Source organism: Callorhinchus milii, unplaced genomic scaffold (genome assembly GCF_018977255.1).
Source record: "Callorhinchus milii isolate IMCB2004 unplaced genomic scaffold, IMCB_Cmil_1.0 Scaffold2, whole genome shotgun sequence".
In the NCBI taxonomy this organism is placed as follows: Eukaryota; Metazoa; Chordata; class Chondrichthyes; order Chimaeriformes; family Callorhinchidae; genus Callorhinchus; species Callorhinchus milii.
In genome coordinates this window covers 63,519,127-63,543,022 of record NW_024704743.1, presented here as the reverse complement: position 1 = coordinate 63,543,022, position 23,896 = coordinate 63,519,127, and the positions used below count along the sequence as shown (strand labels likewise).

General features: G+C 40.2%; 1 protein-coding gene across 1 annotated transcript in view; it reads left to right on the top strand.

Moving 5' to 3' along the window:
• Positions 1–23,896, top strand: part of LOC103181212 (band 4.1-like protein 4B) — a 64,514-nt gene that overhangs the window by 15,516 nt on the left and 25,102 nt on the right. The window contains exons 3-6 of the mRNA XM_007897520.2: positions 2,001–2,122; positions 10,277–10,402; positions 14,697–14,764; positions 23,093–23,194. Coding sequence (XP_007895711.2) covers positions 2,001–2,122; positions 10,277–10,402; positions 14,697–14,764; positions 23,093–23,194 — 418 coding nt within the window. The remainder of the gene's footprint in view (positions 1–2,000; positions 2,123–10,276; positions 10,403–14,696; positions 14,765–23,092; positions 23,195–23,896) is intronic.

Here is a 23,896-nt window from a genome sequence, read left to right as displayed (position 1 = left end):
CTGATTTTTATATAGATCAAGGTGGTTCATACTTCACCTGCAAATGATTTCTGCCTGGATAGCGACCTTGTCTGCTTGCTTCTAACCCCTTGCTCCACTATTGAGTTTCTTGCATGTTGTGATCCTCCAGGAAACAAAAATTACACCTATCCCATCCTGATGGTTCTTTAGACTTGACCCTTTCTCTTTGACCAAGATGAAAAATCAGCCATGTTTCCCCATTTGTCCCCCAGCTCAGGTGCATATCCTGGACATCCTTGGGATATGCTGCTGTAAATATGTATTTTATCTGAATCACAATCTTGTTCAGAATCACAAACAAAACACAAGCAGAGGTTCTATACTGTTTTGAATCTAGTTTCACAAGGTCTCGATTGAACAAGCGGCCAAAGTTATGTGGATGATCTGGTTCATTCCTGATTTGATTGCCCAGTAATTGCTTAAATTTCAACTATGCAACGTAACAATAACAAAAATTTGCATTTATGTAGAGCCTTTCAAGTCAGGAGGACATCCCAAGGGGCTGGACAGATGAGGGTTTGCACTCGAGCTGGCGGTTGGATTTGGGAGGGGTGAAGGGGAGCGGGGATGGGAGGATAACCGAAGGCGGGGTCAAAGAGGAAGACCGACCTTGAAGAAGGCGAGGGGAGGGGTGAGGCGAAGGACTCCTGGTCGGAGTTCCAAAGAGTGGGGGCAGAAAGGCTGAAGGCCTAACCGTCAATGATGGGGTTGGGAATATGAAGCAGGCCAGAATCTGCCAAGCAGAGGGTATGGGTGGGTTGGTAAGGTTTTAGAAGGTCACACAGGTAAGGTGGGTTAAGACTGTAGAGGAATTTAAAAGCTAGTACAAGATTCAGTAGCTTGATCCTCTGGGGAATGGGGAGCCAGGGAGAGGATGGGGGTGATCAGATCGTGGAGCGTAGTGTGGGAGAATGGTATTCAGCTTGTGAAGGGAAGTGTTGTGAAGTCCGTGGAGCAGAGTGTATCCTGCACCTAATAAATGGATGAGGGTCTCAGCCACCCAAGGGGAAAGGTAGTGGCAGAAACGGCCAATGTTGTGGAGGTGTGGCGAAAGCTGAATGGGTCAAGACACGGGTATGGGGTTCAAAAATGTGGGGCAGTTGACTTACATGATTGGAAATTGAAACTTTCACACAATACAGTATGCTGCTTGTTGGAAAATGGGTTCAGATATCATGAATATCGCAATAATTAACCTCCCTCTCCCTTTTTTCTCCACCCCCCCACCACCGCCGCAAAAGCCAATTATCTAGAACTTTTTATAGATTAATGCGTCACTTTAATCCAGGTGTCATAACTGGAGGCTAAATGACCTTTGGAATCCTGCAATAACATAGGACTGAGATTCAAAGCTATTAAAAGGCTATTCAGTTAACTTTGCCCCTACCCTCAGATTCTTTTTGATGCATAGTATTTAAAGGAAATGTATGATGTTGGAATAAAGTAGCTAAATTGCTTTCATCATAAAGATTTATTTGCTGTGTTCAAATGAACAATTTGCCCAGTTACAATAGGAGTAGTCACGATCTTTAAAATGTTGTACCTATGATAATGAGAGAAATGCCTTCAAAGCCAATGTTAAAAATCATGGGATTGAAAGCAGGAATACAGATGTTTTGGTGCCAAAAAAGGGCTTGAGGACATAAAGTGATCCCAAGAGTGTGTGTATATATATGTCCTGGCTAATTGTTGTGATGTCCCTGTATTCATTCCACTGAGGTACAAGAACTTGTCTCAGAGGCAGTCTCAGGTCAGAGCCAAGTTCTCACAGGTCAGCCTGATTTACTTGCCGTTCCCTGGAGGAAATGCAGTTTACATTCAAGATACTCTTCCTGGTGTACCATTTGCACAGCCATTTTCCAAATGAGTGCTTCTTCCACCCCAGTTTCACAATTTTTCAAATGTTTCTGTGATATTTAGAGAGCAGACATAATGGAATACATTGTCATTTTGTGTGAATTTATTTTGTTTTTCTTTAGAATTGAGCTTGGTTGCTGTGCCACACTATGAAGAGATTGGAATGTGTTTTAAGCAGGTGGAAATTGAATCCAACAAGATGGTTGGACAGTGGCCCTCACTGCACATCAATATGAATAACAAGGTAACATACTACAGTGTGACTGCAGCAGCTGTTATTGATTTATAGTCGATATATTCTGGTGGCTTTCATGACCTGACAGTTTATTGCAATTCATCTGGTCTGGTCTATATTTTCATAGTAGTGCTTTGTGTTGTCTTATCTTAACCAGAAGAAACTTGTTTTTTTTTACTTTTTAGGGGAAAAAAAGTCATTATGTTTCATCCAAAATCTGCTATTGTGGAGATTCTTGCACTGAAAATCACAGATTGTGAAAGGGCGACACATTGCATTTAGCATTAAGTGGACTGCTAAGAAATGTCAGAAGAATTGTAAAATGAATAAATGTTAAGTTAATGCATAATGGTACAAGAAATATGAAATGTAGAGGGTTAAATGTCTGTTAGCAAAGGTTGGGAATGATTTGGGTTATTATCAACCGATTTGGGTGATTATCAATCATTATGTGGGAAGTGCCCATTCATATGAACCTCGTGGCTTATCAAGGTATTGGGATGTATCTCCAGAAAGAATCATAGAATCCTACAGCAAGAAGGAAGCCATTCGGACCATTGTGCCTGTGTCGGCACTTTGAAAGAGCTATCTAATTAGTCCCACTCCTTTCCCCATAGCCTTGCAATTTTTTTTCTTTTTAAGTAACTATCCAATTCCCTTTTGAAAGTTATTATTGAATCTGCTTCCACCACTCTTTCAGGCATTGCATGTTTGATTTAAATAAATTTAAATAGGTTAGATAAAAATAGGGAGTGTACCTCATAGTGTGACAATTGTAAGCAACTTCAGGGAGTCATAGATTAGATGATTGGTCAGAGAAATGGCAAATTAAATTTAATGCACACAAATCTGAAGTTGTACATTTTGGGAGGAAGAATAAGGAAAACATGTATCTGTTAGCTGACAAACTTTATAAGGAGTGGAAGAGCAGAGGGACTGAGAGGTTAACATACATAAATCCTTAAATGTGAGAAGGCAGGTGGACTGTTAAAAAAGCTGTTAGAAAAGCAAATAGAATTCTAAGTTTTATAAATAGTCGTATAGAATATACAGCCAAAGATATAATGCTAAACTTATATAAATTATTAGTGAGATCTCAGTTGGAATATTGTGTCCAGTTTTGGTTACCCTTATTTAGGAAAGGCATCAAGGCAATACAAGAGGGATGCGGAGGATATTTTCTTGGGATGTTAATGGGGAGGAATGGTTTGGCCTATGAGCAGAGACTGGAGGAGCTAGGACTTTATTGGAACAAAGAAGGTTGAGGGGTGATCTGATAGAGGTCTTTAAAATTATGATGTGTTTCGATAGTCATGAGGAAGAAATTATTTCCACGGGTTGGTGCGTCAGTGACTAGAAGACATACATTTAGGATAGTAGGTTTGGAGAAATTATTTTATGAGTAGTTGGGGTATGGAACGCCCAACTTGGACCAGTGGTTGAGGCAAAATCCATATCAACTTTCAAAATATAAGTACCTAAAAAGAAGTAAACTGCAGGGGTATAGGGAAAAGGGCACATAAATGGCACTACTGAAAGAATTGCTCTTACAAAGAACCAGCACAGGCACAGTGGGCCAAATGACCTCCTTCTATGCTGTTAGTTTCAATGGTTCTAACTTGTATAACCCATTTGTAAGGCCATATTTGGAATATTTAGTGCAGTTTGGTTGTCCAACCTATCTACAGAACTAAGTTCATTCATTGAAGAGGGTTCAGAGAAGAGCAACTGGAATAGTTGAAACCTACATCTTCTGAGTGGGAAACAGTAAACTTAAGCCCATCCACAAGAAGTTATCCATCCATAAGAGATTAATAAAAGAATTAGAGGTTCACGGTATTAAGGGGACAGTGGCAGTTTGGATTAAGAACTGGCTGAGTGACAGAAAGCAGAGGGTGGTGGTTAATGGGTGTTTCTCGAAATGGAAGGAAGTGCGCAGCGGTGTCCCCCAGGGATGGGTATTGGGACCACTGCTCTTTCTAATATATATTAATGATCTGGACTTGGGCATAGAGAGCACTATTTCCAAGTTTGCAATGATACAAAGTTAGGTAGGGTAGTAAAAAGTGAGGAGGACTGTAATCAACTGCAAGCAGACATTCACAGAATGGTGGAATGAGCTGACATGTGACAGATGGATTTCAATGTGGATAAGTGTGAGGTGATACACTTAGGTAGGAAAAATGATAGGAGGCAATATAGACTTGGTAGCTCAATCTTAAGGGGGGTGAACGTACAGAGAGATCTGGGTGTTCAAGTAAGCAAATCATTAAAGGTAGCGGGGCAGGTAGATAAGGCAGTCAAAAAGGCATTTGGTGTACTGAGCTTTATTAGTAGGGGCATAGAGTATAAGAGTAGGGAGGTTATGGTTAATCTATACAAAACACTGGTTAGGCCTCAGCTGGAGTACTGCGTCCAGTTCTGGGCACCTTACTTCAGGAAGGACATTAAGGCACTGGAAAGGGTGCAGAGGAGATTCACGAGAATGATACCAGGAATGGGGAACCTTAGCTATGAGGACAGGCTGGAGAAGTTAGGACTTTTCCCATTAGAGCAGAGAAGGTTACGCGGGGACCTGATAGAGGTCTTCAAGATCATGAAAGGTTTCGACAGGCTAGATAAGAAAAAGCTGTTTCCGCTGGTAGGTGTGTCTGTGACCCGTGGTCACAGTCTTAAGATATCTACCAAAAGAAGCAGAGAGGAGGTTAGAAGAATTTTTTTCACTCAGCGAGTTGTTCGAATTTGGAATGATCTGCCTGAAAGGGCAGTGAAGTCCGATTCGATAACAGCTTTTAAGAGAGAACTGGATAGGTATCTGGGGAAGACCGGTTTGCAGGGTTATGGGGAGAAAGCTGGTGATTGGGGTTAGTGAAAGTGACTTGCTCTGTCAAAGAGCCGGCACAGGCTTGATGGGCCGAATGGCCTCCTTCTGTGCCGTAATATTCTATGAATCTATGAAAAGTGATTGAAGCCTGATTTCAGTAGATACACAACAGTATGTTAAAGTGCTGATCAAAGGTTGGCTGGTGACTCACTGAATCTCCTGGGAATAAAGTGATTTTCTTGTCCAGTGAGACGTTAGACTTAGCACAAACTCCCTACATCTAAATCTCACTATTCTACATTGATCCCAAGAAAAGTCTGTACAAAATGTCAGAAGGTGAATCTCATGAATTTTCTCTTTTTTTGCTCTTCCACTATTTATCATAATCAATTGAATTCTATTTCCTCATCATCAATGTCGTATTTTAGCTGCAGTTTAGCCTCCTATGTATTCAGGCATTATTTCCACTGTCACATAATTACCTATATCTTGACCTGTCTCTACAATGTTGGTTAGCTTTCTAAATACCAGAAAAAGAGGCAGGTGAAGCAGACCAAAGAGAAAATTAAGAAACTGAAGGTCATCTTCAGAGAGAAATTGAAGAGTAAAAGCAAGACATTACTGAAAGCTATGAGAAACATTACATAATCTAATCATGTAATGCAAAATACAGTTGCAAATAAAGACATAATTAAAATAGAGGTTGAAAAAGACATTTTGCCGAAGGAAAAATAAATAGGAGTACAACTATCAAAGGATACTAAATGGGAGAGGCACAGACTCAATTTAAAAACGATGCAGTAATGGAGGATGAAATTTATGGCATGAGATACACTTTTGCTCTTGAAAGTCAACTATCTAAAGTAAAGTCAGACATTCAAGACGCCCAAATATAAGGCAGGATGTATTAAACTTAGGTCAACATTCAAAACTAGTAATACATATAGCATGTTTTCAGAAGTAAATGCCAAAACCTGAAAGTTGTGATATTCCTTGATTTATTTAATGAACACTTTAAGGAACACTGGCAAGTAGTGCTCCTCTTCAGTTAAGTGGCTTATACCTCTCAGGGTCTTAGGATGTTAGTTTACAACCCTGAGTTGAGAGCAATTTATATTTAATACATTTTAAACCCTAAATTAACTTTCAGTGATTGATCCAGCGACGTTGGGTCTAAATAATTTAAGGAATATCACAAATTTTAACCCCATGGTAACGGGTGTTTTCTTTTGGTTAGCCAGGTGCCTGAGGCACGCAGAAACCCATCACCGTGCTTAATAGTATCCAAATATACATATGTATATTACCTATACCTGGAAATTTCCTGAAATGGAATGCATACTTTCTCCCTGGAGGGATGCACCCTACTTACCTAATTTCAAAGAGTATTAGCGTAGCTTAGAAAAAGTCAAGGCTTGGGGTCCCCAGATTGTGCGTGTACCTTTCCTGAAACAGGTTCTGTATATTTGGCCTCAAATCTTTGCCAGACTATTGGCTATTTGGACCCCAGCAGATTCCATGTAAGATCCTTATCCTACACATCTAGTCACAATCTTAGTCCTCCACTGTTTGATTTCTGGACTGTTACCTGTTCTTCACTTCCTTCGCCAATATAATAATAATAATAATAATCCTTGCATTTGATATAGCGCTTTTCGCATCTTTTAGACGTCTCAAAGCTCTTCACAGAATATCCTGTAAAGTGAATTGACTGTATATTTGTGGACGAACTGCGGCAGCCAATTGTGCACAGCAGTGTCCCCCAAACATTCGTGGATTGAGTGACTAATTTATTATTTCTTTTTTTTGAGGGATTATTATCAGGCATGTGGAGTAAGGAAACTTGCCCAAGCTTTTGCCTTGCCAGGAATTGAACCCAGGTCTCTTGCTTGCGAGGCGAGTGCTCTAACCAGTGAACTACAGGACTCCAACACTCAAGAACCCTCTTCCAAAATCATTTTATAAATAAAGTAATCCTTACATTTGATATGCTGGAGTGCCTTTCACGTCAGGAAGATGTCTCAACGCACTTCACAAGATTTACTGTAAAGGGTAGTGCCTGTGAGGGTAAATGCCCCACTTCCTATCTCCGTTTTCAAAACCCTCCTCAAAAAACATCTTTTTGACCATGTTTTTAGTCAACCATTTAATTCTTATTTCACCCTGCCCCATAATAATTGTTAGGCAGTTTGAGTACTTCATTTTATATGAAAGTAATTACATAAGTGCAAGTTATTTCTGTTGAAAAGAAAATATTAAATTCTGTTTTGTGAGTTCCAATACGTTAAGCTTTTTCTGTGACTTTCAGGTTGGTGATTACTTTTATGGTGACCATGGATAGATAAGAGTGGGAGTGCATTAACTGGAACGGTTCCTGAGTCATCATGCAGACGTGCTGTTACAATTGTGCATCAGGCCCACATGTTTACTGTTAACTGGATGATAAAATATGCAGCAAAGGAACATTTTAAAGCAGTGATTTTCTTTCTTACTGCTTATATTATCCTTTCCTGTCTGTTTCCCTTATATTATCCTTTCCACCTTTGAGAATCGGATAGTCTGACTTGCTGCAGATAGAGTAATCCTCGCTCCTGTTATTGTGAGGGATGGCAGGACAACAACAACAACAAAATTACATTTGTATTGCGCCTTTCACGTCGGGAGGATGACCCAAGGCGCTGAAACCATCCAGTATTCTCTTTTGGTCCAGCATTGCTCTTTTGCATTTGGTGACTTCACCTTGATGAGGAAACTCCAAACAGAGAAACAACATGTATGTGAACATCAGCCGTGGCTGTGGTGGGAACTCTGGATCCCCAAGTGCATGGCTGCCCTTGATAGCATATTATTAAACATAATCACGCAGTTGAATTGACTTTTACTAATCTTTGTCCTCCTCTGACACTGCACCGGTATTAACCAAAAGACACTTTCAGAGTTCTGCGTACCTCACTCAAAGCAGGTGTATGACCTGGTTCAAGTGAGGTTCTGAAGCAATAACAAGGGAACCTCAGTAAATAATTAACATTGATTTATTTTCCAGCCTCATGTATGTTTTGATAAGTGTCCAGTATAACATCAGCAAGTAATTACTCATCGTATTTCCTGCCTCATCTCCTGTCAGCTCCCCAGATGAATTGTTTATATTGTTGAATTGTTCAGCGCCTTGAAATGTCCTCCCGACGTGAGCGTCACTTTACAAATGTAATTTTGTTGTTGTTGTTTGGCAGTGATAAAGCTGATGTTTGTCCTCCTGTCCATCTTGTATCATTAATCACAAATTGTGCACATTTTTATGTTTTTAAAAAAAGACTAAAGGAATCTTCCATTGCAAATATTGAAATAAAAAAGAACTTGCATTTTTATATTGTCTTATCACATTGAAGTGATTCAGAGGGGTTAAAGAAATAACTGAAGCATTTTGAGAGATTGTGCTACATTATTAAAGGTGCTATATAAAGTGTAAATTGTTATTGTAATGAATGTTTGGCATGCAAATGTAGCAGTTATTCTGCACCATACAAAATCTTTCAAGCAATTGTAAGGTGAAAGAGTTTTCAAACTGGAGAACTGTTGGCCAGCCATCAGGAGAAACTTGCTTTTGAATTAGTTTCCTGAAATCTTTAAAGCTCACTTGAGGGCAACGTAGAAGCCTCTCAAAGAGACGGGAATTTCTCTGTGTCCAACAATTCCTCAGATAAAATTAGTCATACTCTAGACGGCTGTTTGTGAGACATTGCTGTGCTCAAATTGGCTGCCGCATTTGCCTTCAAATACACAATGATAATAGAAATTCTGTGAATCACTTTGAATGTCTCAATTATTTGATAAAGTGTTATAACAAATTCAAGGATTATTTTACTATTATACTGGATTGTCTTCCTGAATGTGGAGTTCAAATTCCTTTGTGGGGCTTGAATTAGATGAGAAATGTGAGTACTTTTTTTCAGTTTCTGATTTAAATCTTATCTCTAGCCTCTTCCCCCTTCTCTGCCCACGCCTCGCGTCCCCTCGCTCCTGGAGCCTCCCTTGATTGCTATCTGAAAGGACAAACGGGTGCCCTGTTTCCAGGCTCTTGTCAATTGTGCCTCAAAGCCAAGAGTTAAATACGTGAGGGTATCGGAAGGATTACGAAATCTCTGAATTAAGTTTTTTTTGTCAGTTGTGTGTCTGATGCATGTGGAAACCCAGCGCTATTTAATAGCTGACAAGCGTGGATTTGAGCGTTCACTAGGTGGATAACAAGTACCTGGAACTTCCCAGTGGGTAACACAACTCAGCGTGAGAAGCATGAGAACTATCATGTTCCTGCCTACAGCTCAGACATCCATCCCTTCCTTTTGAGCCATGGGAGTTCCCTTAATGATTCAGATGAAATAACGATCACAAGCTTGATCTTGTACCTTATGGCTGTAGCTTAGCACCATACCATATAGAATTGCTACATTACTGCAGTATCTCTTGACAATCAATCATTCAATACCTTAAATTCACAGCCAGATGTTGACTTCTCTTGTCTTTAATTCAGAATATAATATTCCACAAGGTTGATAGGTTGAATGGTGGGGATTGATACAAATTATTACTGAGATTCAACAACAGAATAAACTAATGTATGATTTTATTTTTAATTTTACCCTAAATCTAGAAGATCCTATGGGTGAAAAATGTTACAATGATTGCATCTATACTACATTTTTGGAAAGGGTAATAATAATCCCACTCTCAACCACCATGAAAGCTTGTGAAACATTCCTCGGAGATGAAAACCAGTGGGAGGTTATTGTGGTGTAATTGAATTGTGGGTTGAGATCTGAGTTGAGTCTGGTTCCTTAATAGTAGAGTGGGCTGAGGAGCAGCAAAAGATGTGCAAGGGAGCAGTAGAACACTGAAGAAGTCGAGACAGCTGTTATTTTTGCCATATGTTAAATAGCAGAATAGTGTCTGTGCTTGTATAGCTATATCTGAACCAGCAAATACTTGAGGGTTTGTCAGAGCAGATGCGAATACAACATACAACAAAAAGTACATGCCTACAGTCACCTTCCCCCACTCACCTCTCCCTGGTTCAGTGTCAAGTTTGGTTACTGTTAAGCACTCCGAGACATTACCCCCGCATGAAGGGTGCTATACAAATGCAAGTTGTTATTGTTGTTGAGTACCTAAGAGTAGCAATTCTCACATGTAATTTCATGGCTAGTTTGGATTTGTTGAGATTTCACCACTTACTGGTATTAAAAAGAAAGTGAATCAGAATTCCACATATAAATTGCTAATATGTAAATTTTGTATTCTTTCGTCGAATATTGACATTAATTATTTGCACGCTGTTTGTGCAGGGTGACGAGAAGAAGCTATCGGAAAAGGGCCTCCATCCTCCAACTTCACCTCTATCACTTCCTGATCAAATGAAGAGCAATATCCTTAAGGCTCAAATGGATGCTGCACTGAAAGTGGGAGCAGAGGTAAATCATCACATGCCTGTTTGGAATGATAATAATATTAATAAGAAACCTTGCATTTGATATAGAGCCTTATCACGTCATTGAGGTGTCCCAAAGCTTCACATAATATATTGTAAAGTACAGTGACTGGGTATTTTGTGGGTGAAATGTGGCAGCCAATTGCGCACAGCAATGTCCCACAAACAGTTGTGAGTTGAGTGACCAACTTATTCTTTTTTTGATGTTTTTTATTATGATCATTATTTATTATTATTTATTATTGTTTTATTATTATGTTTTTATTATTATTTATTATTATAATCATTTTTTAAAATGCTGATTCTCTTTATTTTATTTTTGCCAAATTTCTTCCTGCTGCTTTTCTTTGCTCTTTAAACAAACCATCTTGCTAGATCCTCACCAACTCATCCTGCTCAACTGGCTTATGTATCTGGACACTGAGTGTTGTCAAACTGTTTGCCTGTCAGTGCATCGCAACCGAACCTGATTCTGTCCTCCATATATGTGTTTTTCAGCAGGAATCACTAGATAGTTATCAGGAGTGAGAACCCTGGCTTACTTTTCTTTTCTCACCCTCATGCCAGGAACAGTTGGTGACCTGGCTAAGATCAAATCTTTTTACATCAAACCTTTCTTTTCTGTGTTGACTGGAGGAGTAATTCTACTCAATTTAGAGAGTTTCAGATTATCTACCTTACCAAACGATACAATCAGGGATCATGCCAGTGGTATCCACACTATTTATACAATAACATTCTGGAGTGAAATTGCTGTTGTCATTGGCAAAGTCGCTACATGAGCCGTAACAGAAATTCCTTGCCCTCTTGTGTTTTAAATTAATACTTTGAAGCAACATTTTTAATACCAGGTTCCAACCGTCCATTTATACCATCATGTCCACAGCATTTGTGAGATTGAGGGGTACTGCAACGTGGCACTCCTTCACTCATGGTCAGCCTTAGCCAGGCTGTCCCTTGTTGCTTGGCAGGTGTTGTACGAACTTAAGGCTAAGAAAAACACCATGTTTCTTCAATGTGACCATAGATGTCTGCAAAGATAGTGACTGTGAACTGGTTGAACAGCAAACTCCCACAGTGAGTTTGCTGAACAGCAAACTCCCACAGCAAGTTCCTTTTGCCAAATCTGGGCTGGTGGTAGCATAGTGGGAATATAGTGGCAGGGTTGGATGCGAGGAGAGAGGTGGGTGATGCGGGAGAAAAAATTAATCAAAGCTTGAATTCTGCATTTGTTTTTATAATGAATATGATTCATTTTAGAAACATTAAAGAGCTGATGCTTCCACAACAAAGATCCAGACCTACAATCAAATAATAAATATTTGATATAACCTCATTGAATGAGGAGAGGGAGGTACAGGTACCGGATCCAAAGCTAAACTTTTTTTTTAGTCAACCGGGTGTCTGTGGAAACCTATGCTAAACAGTATCCAAATTCAGACACTGTTCCACATAAGTATGTTACCTACACATAGAAACTTCCAGTTAGGACTTTAGCTTGCAGGGTTAATGGGAGCTAAATGGAAACAATTCCCCCTCCCAAGTCCAGCCAAGGCTGTCATCAGCAGTGCTCTGGAGTACTGCGGACCCACCTGGCTCAGGAACCAGCCTAGCGAGACTGTTACAGAGGATCAGTTCAATTCTGACATTCCTTTGCCAAGTTTGTCATCTTGGAGCCAGCTCTTGATTACCTTTCCCTCAAGGTGAATAATCACTAGTTGATCAAAGTTTGTACTTAGAGTGGAGAAATGCTGCTATAAACTAACACCACGGATGTTGGTAACTTTATCGATCAGCAGAATTGTGAACTCGTTGGTTCTCTAAACAGCAGAGAGAAATCAGGCTCTGGTGGTTATACTCATTCTGCTGCAGTGTGGTATATGGGCATGGGTCTGAGGTACTGCACAGGAACTTGCTTGCAGTGTCACTTTATTCTGCCTTTACTTTAACTTGTTTGACAACATTCCACACTCAAGCTATTGGAAATATGATCTATCTGCTCAGTGCTAAGGTGACATTGCTGACTTGTTGTGAAAACATTAGCAGAAACTGCATAACAGTCTGAGAAATGTGTTCATACTTCAAGCAGGTTTGCTTACCTGTAAACACATGGGATGCTTTAAAAAATGTGGTCAGTTAAGCTGAACTAGTATGTCATGGTAAAATGCTGTTGTTTTTTATTATTGATGTATTTGTTGTGTTATTTTAATTTCCTTTGCTTTCTCTCCCTACCCCCCACCACAGTCTCCCAAAACCACATAGTTTTCCTGATTACTCTCAGACCTGTGCCAGTTCTGTTCAGGTGACAGGTGACTTGGGCTTCCCCGGGGGGTTGATAATGGGAGGTTTTGTAGCTTGTTGGCTGACTACAGCCTGGAATTCACCTTTTATTATTTATTATGCACACTATACTTTCAGGTAAATGACAGGAGAATATTACTCCTCAAACCTGCAATGTTATCATGATGATCATAATTTTTACATGTGCTTCAACCCTATTGTGTAAATCTGCTGCAAATATCTAGAATTCCCATGCGGTTTCATGGAATTTCATCTGATGAAAAGATATAATTTTCCAAAGAAATAGGCATCCAACAACTATTCACATTTTTTTAACAAGACCTATTTCATGATAACTTGCTGATAATGTACATTGTTCATAATCTTGGAATTTCACTATAAATGACTTTTCCATCCTCCCAACACTTGCTCACGCAATAACTAACTCATTCTCTCTCACGCATTCTATCCCTCCCAAAACCCCACCCACACCTGAGTGTTCGGTCTGCTTTTTGCAGTATTACACTCATTTGTGAAGAGCTATATATAAAGAAATATGGGAGTTCTTTATTTAAATAATCAGAGGACTATATGTGACCTCAGGAAACTCTAGATACTTGTCTCCTCTTTTACATCAGATTTGCAAACTAGGATTCTTTGTTTTGTGCGTCCACTGCTATTTCAAAGGCGTCTGGCACCCAAAGCATACTCAACAGCTGCAATTAGTAGATATCAAATTAGATGACACACTCCCGTACACATTTTGGTGGGGGAATAGCAGATGAACTAAGCTGGAATGAATGTTGGACTATTAAAGATGTAGAGCATTTATCAAAAAATGCCAAAAAAAAATGCAAAATACTGCAGATTTTGGAAATCTGAAACAAAAACAGAAGTCGCTGGGAACGCTCAGCAGGTCAAGCAGAATCAATGGAGAAAAGAAAGTGAGTCAACGTTTTGGATCCACGAGACCTTCATCAGAACCTTGACAAAGTTCTAATGAAGGGTCGTGGACCTGAAACGTTGACTCACTTTCCTTTCTTCATAGATGCTGCCTGACCTGCTGAATGTTCCCAGCGACTTCTACCATAGGTGCCAGTCTGGTTCAGTTGGTAACGCTCTTGCTTTTGGGTTAAAAATTATGGGTTGGATGAATTCTACTCATAGTCTGGAATTACACCTCAGTGTAAAGCTGGGGAACCCTGCATTGTCTATGATACTGTCCTTTGATCAACTAGTGTCTATCCTCCTTGGAGAGAGGTAAGCAGGATCTCCTTGGAGCTGAACTGGCTCCAAAGTGACATGTCAGAATCAAGCCAACCACTGGCGGTCTCGGTAGTCCAGTTCCTGAGCCAGGCAGGTACATAGTACTCCACGTAACTGGTGTTGACAGACCAGCCAGCTTGGCTCATCGACAGAACTTGAAGGAGCACTAGGGACAGGGAACCTTCTCGCTCAGCTCCTGTTAAGCCAGAGACCAAATGGATCGGGTGGTCCTAGCTGGACAAGAAACTTCCCAGACAGCACTTCCAATAGCGAGCCATGTGTTATTAGCTGGTTAAACTCCTAACAGCATCCCAATGCATACACTGAGCACTCCAAGCCTTGACTCTTGCTAATCTGTGCCCAACACTCTCCAGAACTGGATAAATAGGGATCGTTCCTCTGGAGTAAAGAGGGCGCATTCCTTTCCAGATATGGAAATTTCGGTGTGTAGGTGACATACACGGAACTCTGCCTGGTTTGGATATTCAAGCATAGTGATGGGTTGCTGCGTGTGTTAGGCACGTGTCTCACCAAAAAAAAAAGTGTGATCCAAGTAGATCTACTTTCCTGTTTGCTGGTTGCATTCTGCACTTACACTTTCAGACTATTGTAACTGTCCTGCTCCCCTACTGACCCAATGCCCAAATGTCAGGTGGATGCAGGATCCCAGCCAGAATCAAGCTGTTAACTGGTTCTCAGTGTTTCTGTATTCTGTTCTTCTTCCTTAACAGGTTGTGAAAGAGGATCCAGAACTGGCCAACCACAGTAAATGTTCCAGTGTGCATGCAGATGCTGTGAGGTCAGTTACGTCACTCTGTCTGTCCCAGTCTTTCACTTCACAGGGCTTCCTGGAGGACAAATTCAGCCATGATTTACCTTTATAGATAAGTGATGGAGTTCTCCTTAGCGTAAAGTACCCTGCGGATTGAGGAAAGCCAGAGAAATAGAAAAGTATATTTAAAATAATTCCATAATAGGAAATGTTTATGGTATGTTTATTCTCCTGCCCTGCTTAGTGCTGCTATACTGCTTCAGAGCTGCCTGCTGGAGCGGGTCTTGGTCAGTAACCAGACAGTGACGCTGATCTGGCTCACTTTCCACAGCTACTTACTGAGTGCTTAATGTCAACTAAACAATTCCCTGTTGAGTCTGGAGATCCAAAATGCTAGGTCTCTGTCAGGGAGGGGTCTCTCTAGGGGATGATAATGATAAACGTTGAATTTGATATATCATGCTGTTGAGATCTCAAAGTGTTTCACAAGATTTACTGCAAAATGTAATGACTTTGAGCTTGTAGGTTAAAATGACAATCAATTTATGCACAGCAGTGTGCCACAAAAACTATGAAGTGAATGACAATTTTACCTGGGAGGGGAATTATTGGCCAGAACACTGGGAGAAAATTCCTTCTCTTTTCAAATAGTGCCATAGGATCTTTGAGGTCCACCTGAACAGATAGACATTGGATTAACATCTTATTTGAAGGATGAAGGAAGAGAGTTGGACCTTATGGACTCTTTTTGTGCAGAAAATATCTATTTTGTTACCTTATAGGGGGAAAAGGATGTAATAAAGATATTATTCGTCTGGATTTTATTTTGATTTTAAACAGGCAAAATATTTATATAACCTACAGCAAAAAATAAGTCAGTTTTTGAGCATATTGCAATGATACATAATACTTCATCAATTATCTTGTGAGCAAGCCCTTGTTTTATCATTGCTGTCATTTTCTCTTTGTATAGTCAAGTTTCACCCAGACTGTTCAATGCAATTTATTTTTTTATTCAGGTACCACTGCATGAGTTTATTGAGAGTCACTATAAGGAATGGAAGGACTCTCTGGGGGAAGAGGGTTGTATCTGCTGGGAGGGGAGGGGGTTCACTGTAGGAGGAGGAGTTTCTATATGAGTGTTCTCATTTGCTTAATTAGGTGGGATTCCTCTCCACCTCATTTCTTGTAGAAAATGTTCACCAGCAAATACAATCACTACATTTTACAGTAAATCCTGTGAAGCTTTCCGAGACATCTTGGCAACATGATAAGGATCTATTTCAAATGCAGGGATTCTTATTTCTCTATATATTTGTGATATTCCCTTTTCTACCTTGAGGCAGCCTTGTGTTATTCTATTAGCAGGGTCGAGCAGCACGACAAAGGACAGCAAACTATACTATTTATTTGTAAGCTTTTGCTGTAAACTTTTATTTGTAAACTTACTTAAAGACAATTTTTCCACTATTTTATTATATTTCAAATTTCAAGACCAGGCTTACCAGATGACTCATCTATTGAGTTTCCCCTGATGGTTATTACACTGGTACTTGTTAGTTCCTGTGTAATAACCATCAGAGAAATGCAGCAACACAAATCTGCAGGAAGCTCAGCGTGCATCGCGCTGGGTGATAGTTCCATGAAATGTCTGCCTTGATCTTCCTCTTGTACTTATGTAAGTTTGACATGTCAGTTGTGGATCCAGCACAGTCTTAACAGTGGGGGTTAGCTTGAGGCTTTTTAAATTGAAATCTTTGCCCTCTGATTTTGTCCTTGTGTTCCAAGTCAAAAAGTCTGGACAATTTAATAAAAATAGTCAGAGATGGGTAAATCAACCAGATCAATTTTTTTTCTTAAAACTGCACAAAGTGCAGTCTGATTTGCAAAATTTACTAAAGGGTGGGAAGCACTAAATGTGATTTCCACTTTGTCATCTAATTTTTAACGCTTGTAAAAAATTTAATTGCAATTTTCAAAAGGCGTTATACAGTCAATTTACTTTACAGTCTATTCTATGAAGCGCTTTGAGATGTCTAGAAGACGTGAAAAGTGCGATATCAAATGCAAGGATTATTATTATTTTTTATTATTATTTTATTATTTGTTATTATATTATTTATTAGTATTATTGTTATTAATATTTATTATTATAATAAGACCATGGACGGATGTAAAAGTGAGGACAAGGATTTTGAACTCTACCTGCTGAGGGATAGGGAGCCAGTGGATCAACAACAACAACAAGATTACATTTGTATAGCACCTTTCACGTTGGGAGGATGTCCCAAGGCACTGGACAACGTATAGCATTTGAGACCCGAGCTAGGGTCAGGTGGGGAGAAGGGAGGGGAAAGTTAGGGGGCTGACCAATGGTCAAAGAGGAGGGTCTTGAGGCGAGACTTGAAGGAGGCTAAGGAGGGAGCGAGGCGGAGTGACTGGGGATTGAAATTCCAGAGGTTGGGGGCAGATTGGCTGAAGGCTCTCCCGCCAATGGTGGGGCGGGTGGGTCGGGGGACGTGGAGCAGGCCAGAGCCGGCTGAACGGAGGGAGCGGGCGCGTTGATAGGGGATTAGGAGGTCACAGAGGTAGGGTGGGGCGAGGCCATGGAGGGCTTTGTAAGTGAGGACCAGGATCTTGAACTGCATCCTCTGAAGTATAGGGAACCAATGAAGTCGGGCGAGAGTGGGGGAGATGGGGTCACGGAGTTTGGTGCGGGAGAGGACACGGGCTGCAGAGTTCTGGATTATCTGCAGCCTGTGGAGGGAGGAGTTGGGAAGGCCGACAAGCAGGGCATTTGCATAGTCGAGCCTGGAGGTGATGAAGGCATGAAAAAGAGCTTCAGGGGCCTGAGGGGTGAGGCAGTGGCGGAGTTGAGCGATGTTACGGGGGGGAGGGAAGGCAGAGCGGGTCATGGCTTGGATGTGGGGTAGAAAAGACAGTTGAGGGTCAAAGAAGACACCTAGGTTCATCAGGATGAGGATGGGGATGATAGGCTTGCAGACTCTAGTGCGGAGGAGGACATGGTCTGCAGAATTCTGGATAGTAATCCTTGCATTTGAAATAGTGCCTAAAATGTTGAAATATCTTAAAGGGCTTCAGAGAGTTTTCTGTAAAGTGAAGTGATTGTGTGTTTGAATCTCATTGGCACCACGTGTTTCAGCTCCAGAACAGCATCCAGCGTTGTTTTGTAAATTCATTGTGTTCCAGACGGGAGTCTGCAGAAAGCTCTTCTATAATAATAATAATAATAATAATAATAATAATCCTTGCATTTGATATAGCGCTTTTCACGTCGGGAGGACGTCCCAAAGCGCTTCACAGAACACACTGTAAAGTGAATTGACTGTATATTTGTGGGCGAACGCGGCAGCCAATTCTGCTTGTAATGAGAACATTTGCTCTCAGAGGAGAGACGCTGTGGTTATTCCTGGACAGCAGGAGAACATGAAAGCTGGCAATTGGTGCTGAACACCCATCTAGACACCTTCTCCAGTTCTCAAGCACAATAACAAAAGTTAATTTAGAATTGAGTCAGTCAGTGTCAAAAACAGCGTCCAAATAAATTATAATAAGAATCCTTGCATTTGATATGGTGCTTTTCACGTCTTCTAGATGTCTCAAAGTGCTTCACAGAATATACTGTAAAGTGAATTGACTGTATATTTGTGGGCGAAACGCAGCAGCCAATTGCGTACAGCAGTGTCCCACAAACAGTCGTGGATTGAGTGAGCAAATTATTACTGTTTTTCTTTTCTTGAGGGATTATTATCAGGCGTGTGAAGTAAGGAAACTTGCCCAAGGTTTTGACCTGCTGGGAATCGAACCACGAGCGCTCTAACTACTGAGCTGCAGGACTCCACGATCTACTCCCAACACCTGCCTTAGGAAGCAGTTGCACAGAAATCTATATCTAAAAAAAAGTTACATTTTTCAATTCCACAGGCAATACACATGTTCATTCAGGATGCATAAGATTTGTCTAAAGAAAAATTAATCTGCATTTCCTGCTGGTAATACAATATACAAACCAGGAAGCGGACACTAACATTTTCTCTTGCCATTAATAGATACTTTGACGATGTATGTTTATGATGAGATACTCCCATCCTAATCATGCCTTCTCAGTCACGACACTTAGAATTTTTTTTTTAAAAATACTGTTCACAAAAGCACGTGCCATCCATCTAATATATTCTAGATAATAAATGACCAACTGGTGATTATACTGGTACAACCCTGGACATGAAAGGCATTAAATTACATTATTGTTGTATCCTTTGGGGGGATGGGGGGGAATAAGCATAATTTGCTTGGGGCTGAGCTGGCTCCAAGATGATGTGTTTTAGCAGGGAATGCTAGAATCTAATCAATCCTTTGTGGCAGTCTTGATGCTTCAGTTCCTGAGCCAGTTCTCTGTGGGTTCACTGCTCTCCAGGGACTCCTGGTAATCAGGCAAAACTTGAAGGGGAACACAAGTCACTTGGGTAGGGATTCTTCCCACTCAGGTCCTGTTGACCCTACAAGCCAAAACCCTAAGGGGTAGGATTGCCGCTGGCCAAGCAGTGTGCCAGCTAACGCTCACAGTGACAACTGTGTTTTTAGTTGGTTAAACTCCAGCAATACCCCTACATATACTCTGGAGTTCCTGTACCTTGGCCAACTTGCACCCAGAAAATTCCAAAATTAAATAAGCAATGTGCATTCTCCAGGGAGAGAGTGCACCTATTATTCAAGGAAATATGCCTTGATGGCATGTATTTGTGGAATTGTTTCTGGGTGGAATACTCTTAAGCAGGATGATAATAGGTTTCTGCTTGTGTCAGACACCACCCTGACAAAACAAAATGACTTATTTATTTTTTTACATTAGTGCATTACTAAGGTCAGCAAGATTATGACTCTGACGCTGTTGACAGCACCAGTTGACGTCCACACATCTCAGATCCAAATCTCTACAAACAATGCTTTTTTTCAGTTAACCAGTTTCTGTATGTAATCTCTGAGTCTTGTGACTAAAACATTCCTCTTCATTCATTCGGAGAGCCTGTTTTTCCACTTTTTAAGTTGGTTTGGGGTATTGCTTTACAAACTGCAAATAGCAATAACTACCTTACTTAGTTTGAGCCTGAGCTATACAGACCAGAAAGGTTCTTAGTTTAATCCCCAATCTACACTGGATTATCTGATCTCAGGTGAGCCAACAGAGGAAATGCCGCATTTGGTAACTTTGCCCTCCTGCTGGGCAGGAGGTTAAAATAGCCAGGGTCTCTACTCTTGATCACTAATTATCGCAAATCTTGATCACTAATTACCTGGGGAGGGGAATTTAAAACAGAATATTTTTCTTTGTTTCAAATTGAATTTACCTTGTACAAATGGTTGATTTGATTTCAATCCAGCTTCCTTTAGTTTTATTAAACTGTGGATTGTGCCCTCTTCAGTCTACGTTTAATAATGCACCTTTACTTCATTGATTGCCAACACTGTTGTTAAACGCTAAGCATTTGTTCAGGGCTTGTAGTTTGTCAGCTGGTTTTATATTTTCAGTCATGTTATCTTAATGAACTCTTTACTTTGTCAGACAATGAATTTAATCTGATAATCAGATTGTTGCAACCTAACCAATGTGTCAATGATCCCCTTTTGACTCTTGACTCCGGTTGAATTTTTAATCCAAGGCATGGTAATATAATCTCTGAGATGATGGATCTGATCAGTTTAAAGACATGTATGTCTAATTTACGTGTTGCATTATAATAATAATAATAATCCTTGCATTTGATATACTGTCTTATCACGTGTTGTTATTCAGGATTGAATATGAGAATCTAATATTTCTGGATGTTTCCATTTAGAAAAATATTTCATGTTAATATTTAATGATGATGTATCCTTTTGTAGATTCCAGGACAGGTGCCTGGAACACAGAGCTGGGTTGCACATCTGTTCTGCAAACCAAAATTTGAGGTTATTTTGATACTGACAGACTACTGATGTGTTTTCCCATTGCTAAGGCAACAGAGGTCAAAAAGTAATGCAGTTTTTTTAATCAGCAAAATCTCAGGGAGCGGGGGAAGGGGAGGCGAAGGAATGGGAAAGATAAGTAGACAGCAGATTAACAACAACAACGTGCACTTGTATAGTGCCCTCCACGCAGGGTAGTGTCTCAGAGTGCGTTCAGCACTCAGGTACTGAACGCAAGTGTTGTTCTCCCACAAATGATTGACAGAATTTGTTCCTTCGTAGCAACGAGCACTGTTGGCACTCTTTTCTCCTAAACACAATGTCCATCAAAGTCACTTCAACTAAGACTGCATTTTTAGCATGCAGTGGTGATTTCGTATCAACGCACAATGGACAGTTTGGGGGCCCTTCAGGCACACAGTTTTAAATGTAAGAGAGAGATCTTGAAATTGAAGATCATGAGAATTTTGGAAAATTCCTAAAGTGATCTGATTTAGAAACTAGTTTTTTTCAGAAAATCAGTCTTGCAACTAGAAACAATAATAATTATCCTTGCATTTGATATGGGTTTTTCGTGGCTTTTCATGCCTGGAGAGAACCTACATTTATTCCAGTTTAGTTCATCTGATATTACCCCAGCAAAAAGTGTGTGACAGCCAATTTGATATCTAATAATTGCAGCTGTTGAGTATGCTTTTATCCTCCTTGGGGGGAGTGGGGGGAGGTAAGCTTGGTCTCCTTGAAACTGAGTTGGTTCCGAGTTGATATGTTTGGCAACGGAATGTTAGAATCAACCGCTATGGCGGTCTCGGTGGTTCAATTCCTGAACCAGGCAGGTCTGGAGTACTCCTGATGACAGCACAGCCAGTCTGGCTCATCGGAAGGACTTGAAACAGCAGGCCAGTCACTGGGGACTCTTTGAACTCCGCTTCCGTTAACCCTGCAAGCTAAAGCCCTAATGGGTAGTGCTCGCTGGATAAGCAGGGAGAAAACTTCCCAGGCAGTGTTCTTAAAGGCAAACCATGCAGTACTCTTGCCAACTTCGTCTAACACTTTACAGAATTAGGTAAGCAAGATGTGTCTCTCCAGGGAGAGAGAGTGCATTCCGTTACAAAAAATATCCCTGGAATTTCCATGTGTAAGTGGGATACATGGAACTCTCAACTTGGTTTGGATACTCTTAAATATGGTGAAGGGTTTATGCATGTGTCAGACACTTGGCTGACCAAAAAAAAAACATTGCAGTACAATTTGCTTTGAGGTACATATTTACCCCAAATTGCTTTGGGGTAAATATTTAAAATATTTAAAAAGATTTACTGACCTATTTTTTCATGAACTCAGTTCTCCTTTAAGGACGACTAAGCAGTAACCGTAAATATTATATTAGTATGTGAATATAATGAGTATTAGATTGCCAAGGAAAACATTCTGTTTTATTTTAAGTCGTCATCATTACAGAATTGGGATGTGCTTTCTAGTTACAGGATTTCCCAAATGACCTTAAGATCTTCCTGCTCCTTTTCCTGCTAGCAGAGGAATTCCATAAAAGTATCAATTTTTATATTAAAACAGGTAGTGTTTGTACATACCACTTCTCCTCTACCTGAGGTCACTTCCCTGCCCTCCCTCTGTGAAATGTTTAATATCTTAGGATCCTCCTTTATTTGGCTTCATCAATGAATACTGCCAATGTAGGAGTTCTGCTTTCAAAATTGTTCCTGCAGCATATTCCAATCCCTGGATAAGTCACTACTTCATTCAAGCATTTATGCATATAATGCACAGTATACCCTTTACAGTAAAATCCTATCATGCTCTGAGACGTTTTGATGATGTGATAAAACATAAAAATGCAAGGCTTATTTATATACTATGTTTCAGTCTATTTATATATTATGTTTTACAAATAAGTGACTTCTTTGTTCACATATCCAGTGTGCGGGTGAGAAACTTACTCAGGCTTCGCAAGGAGCTGAATCACTGATTTATGAGATTCTGGTCTCCGAATGTAAACTTACCCATTTTGGGTGTTGTTTTTAGATACCATGTTGAATGCTAAAAACAATCTGCAAAACAAGTGAACATAACCTGGGTTTGATTCCCAGCAGGGTGAAATCTTGGGCAAGTTTCCTTAAGCTCCACATGCCTGATAATAATCCCTCAAAAAGACACAATAATAAATTGGTCATTTTCAATTCATGACTGTTTGTGGGACACTGCTGTGCGTAATTGGCTGCCGCATTTCGCCCACAAATATATACAGTCAATTAACGTTACAGTCTATTCTATGAAGCGCTTTGAGACATCTACAAGACGTGAAAAGCGCTATATCAAATGCAAAGATTATTGTTATAACAAACCATGCTTCTTTTTTGACTATTCCAGATGTGCAGCACCATTACAAGATGGTACAGCAGTAAGTGGGGTTCAGGAGAAGCAGCGACCTAAAGCCCCACGTCTGAGGAAGCTTATAAGGCAGTATAGCTTGTGAGTAATTTAAGCTCTCTTCTCTGAAAATTATCAGATGTTATTTTTGCTGAACTTCTTTGTTCACATATCCAGTGTGCGGGTGAGAAACTTACTCAGGCTTCGCACGCAGCTGAATCATGATTTTTAGTGAACGTTTCGCTATCCTTCACTCTGGAAACAGGTTTTCTGTCTGTTTTGACAGTTACGCATAGTCGTCCCAGTATCGGGATGTGTAATGAAACACAGCACATCCTGCAAATAGCAGTGCACTTAATTTGAGTGAATTAGGACAACCCACAGTGAGTTTGTTGACAAAGCTGGTGCACTTTCTATCTCACTAAGAGTCTGGGAACAGCTGTCACTCAAGTACCCACAGCAAGTTGTGGATCGTCTCTGAGCCATATGACCATGTCTTTGGTCAGCACTCTTACATTCTAATTTCCCCCTCATTCCATCCCTATTTGCTGAAGTATTTAGAGATTATATAGCCTTAGTGCTATAGAAATATAATTTGTTGTCATTGTGGCATTAGCATTGGTGTTAAGTTGGGGACCCAGGCAATTTTTCATAAAAAGATAGTGGGAAATTGGACAGCAAGTAATGCCCGTGTCAATAAGAGTTTGGGTTTCTCGTCTTCTCCTCCTCAGCTAAGGAAACCATGTAAACCATTAACTTCTTTTTTTACTTTTTTACTTTAGTGACCACCAGTACAAGTAATTC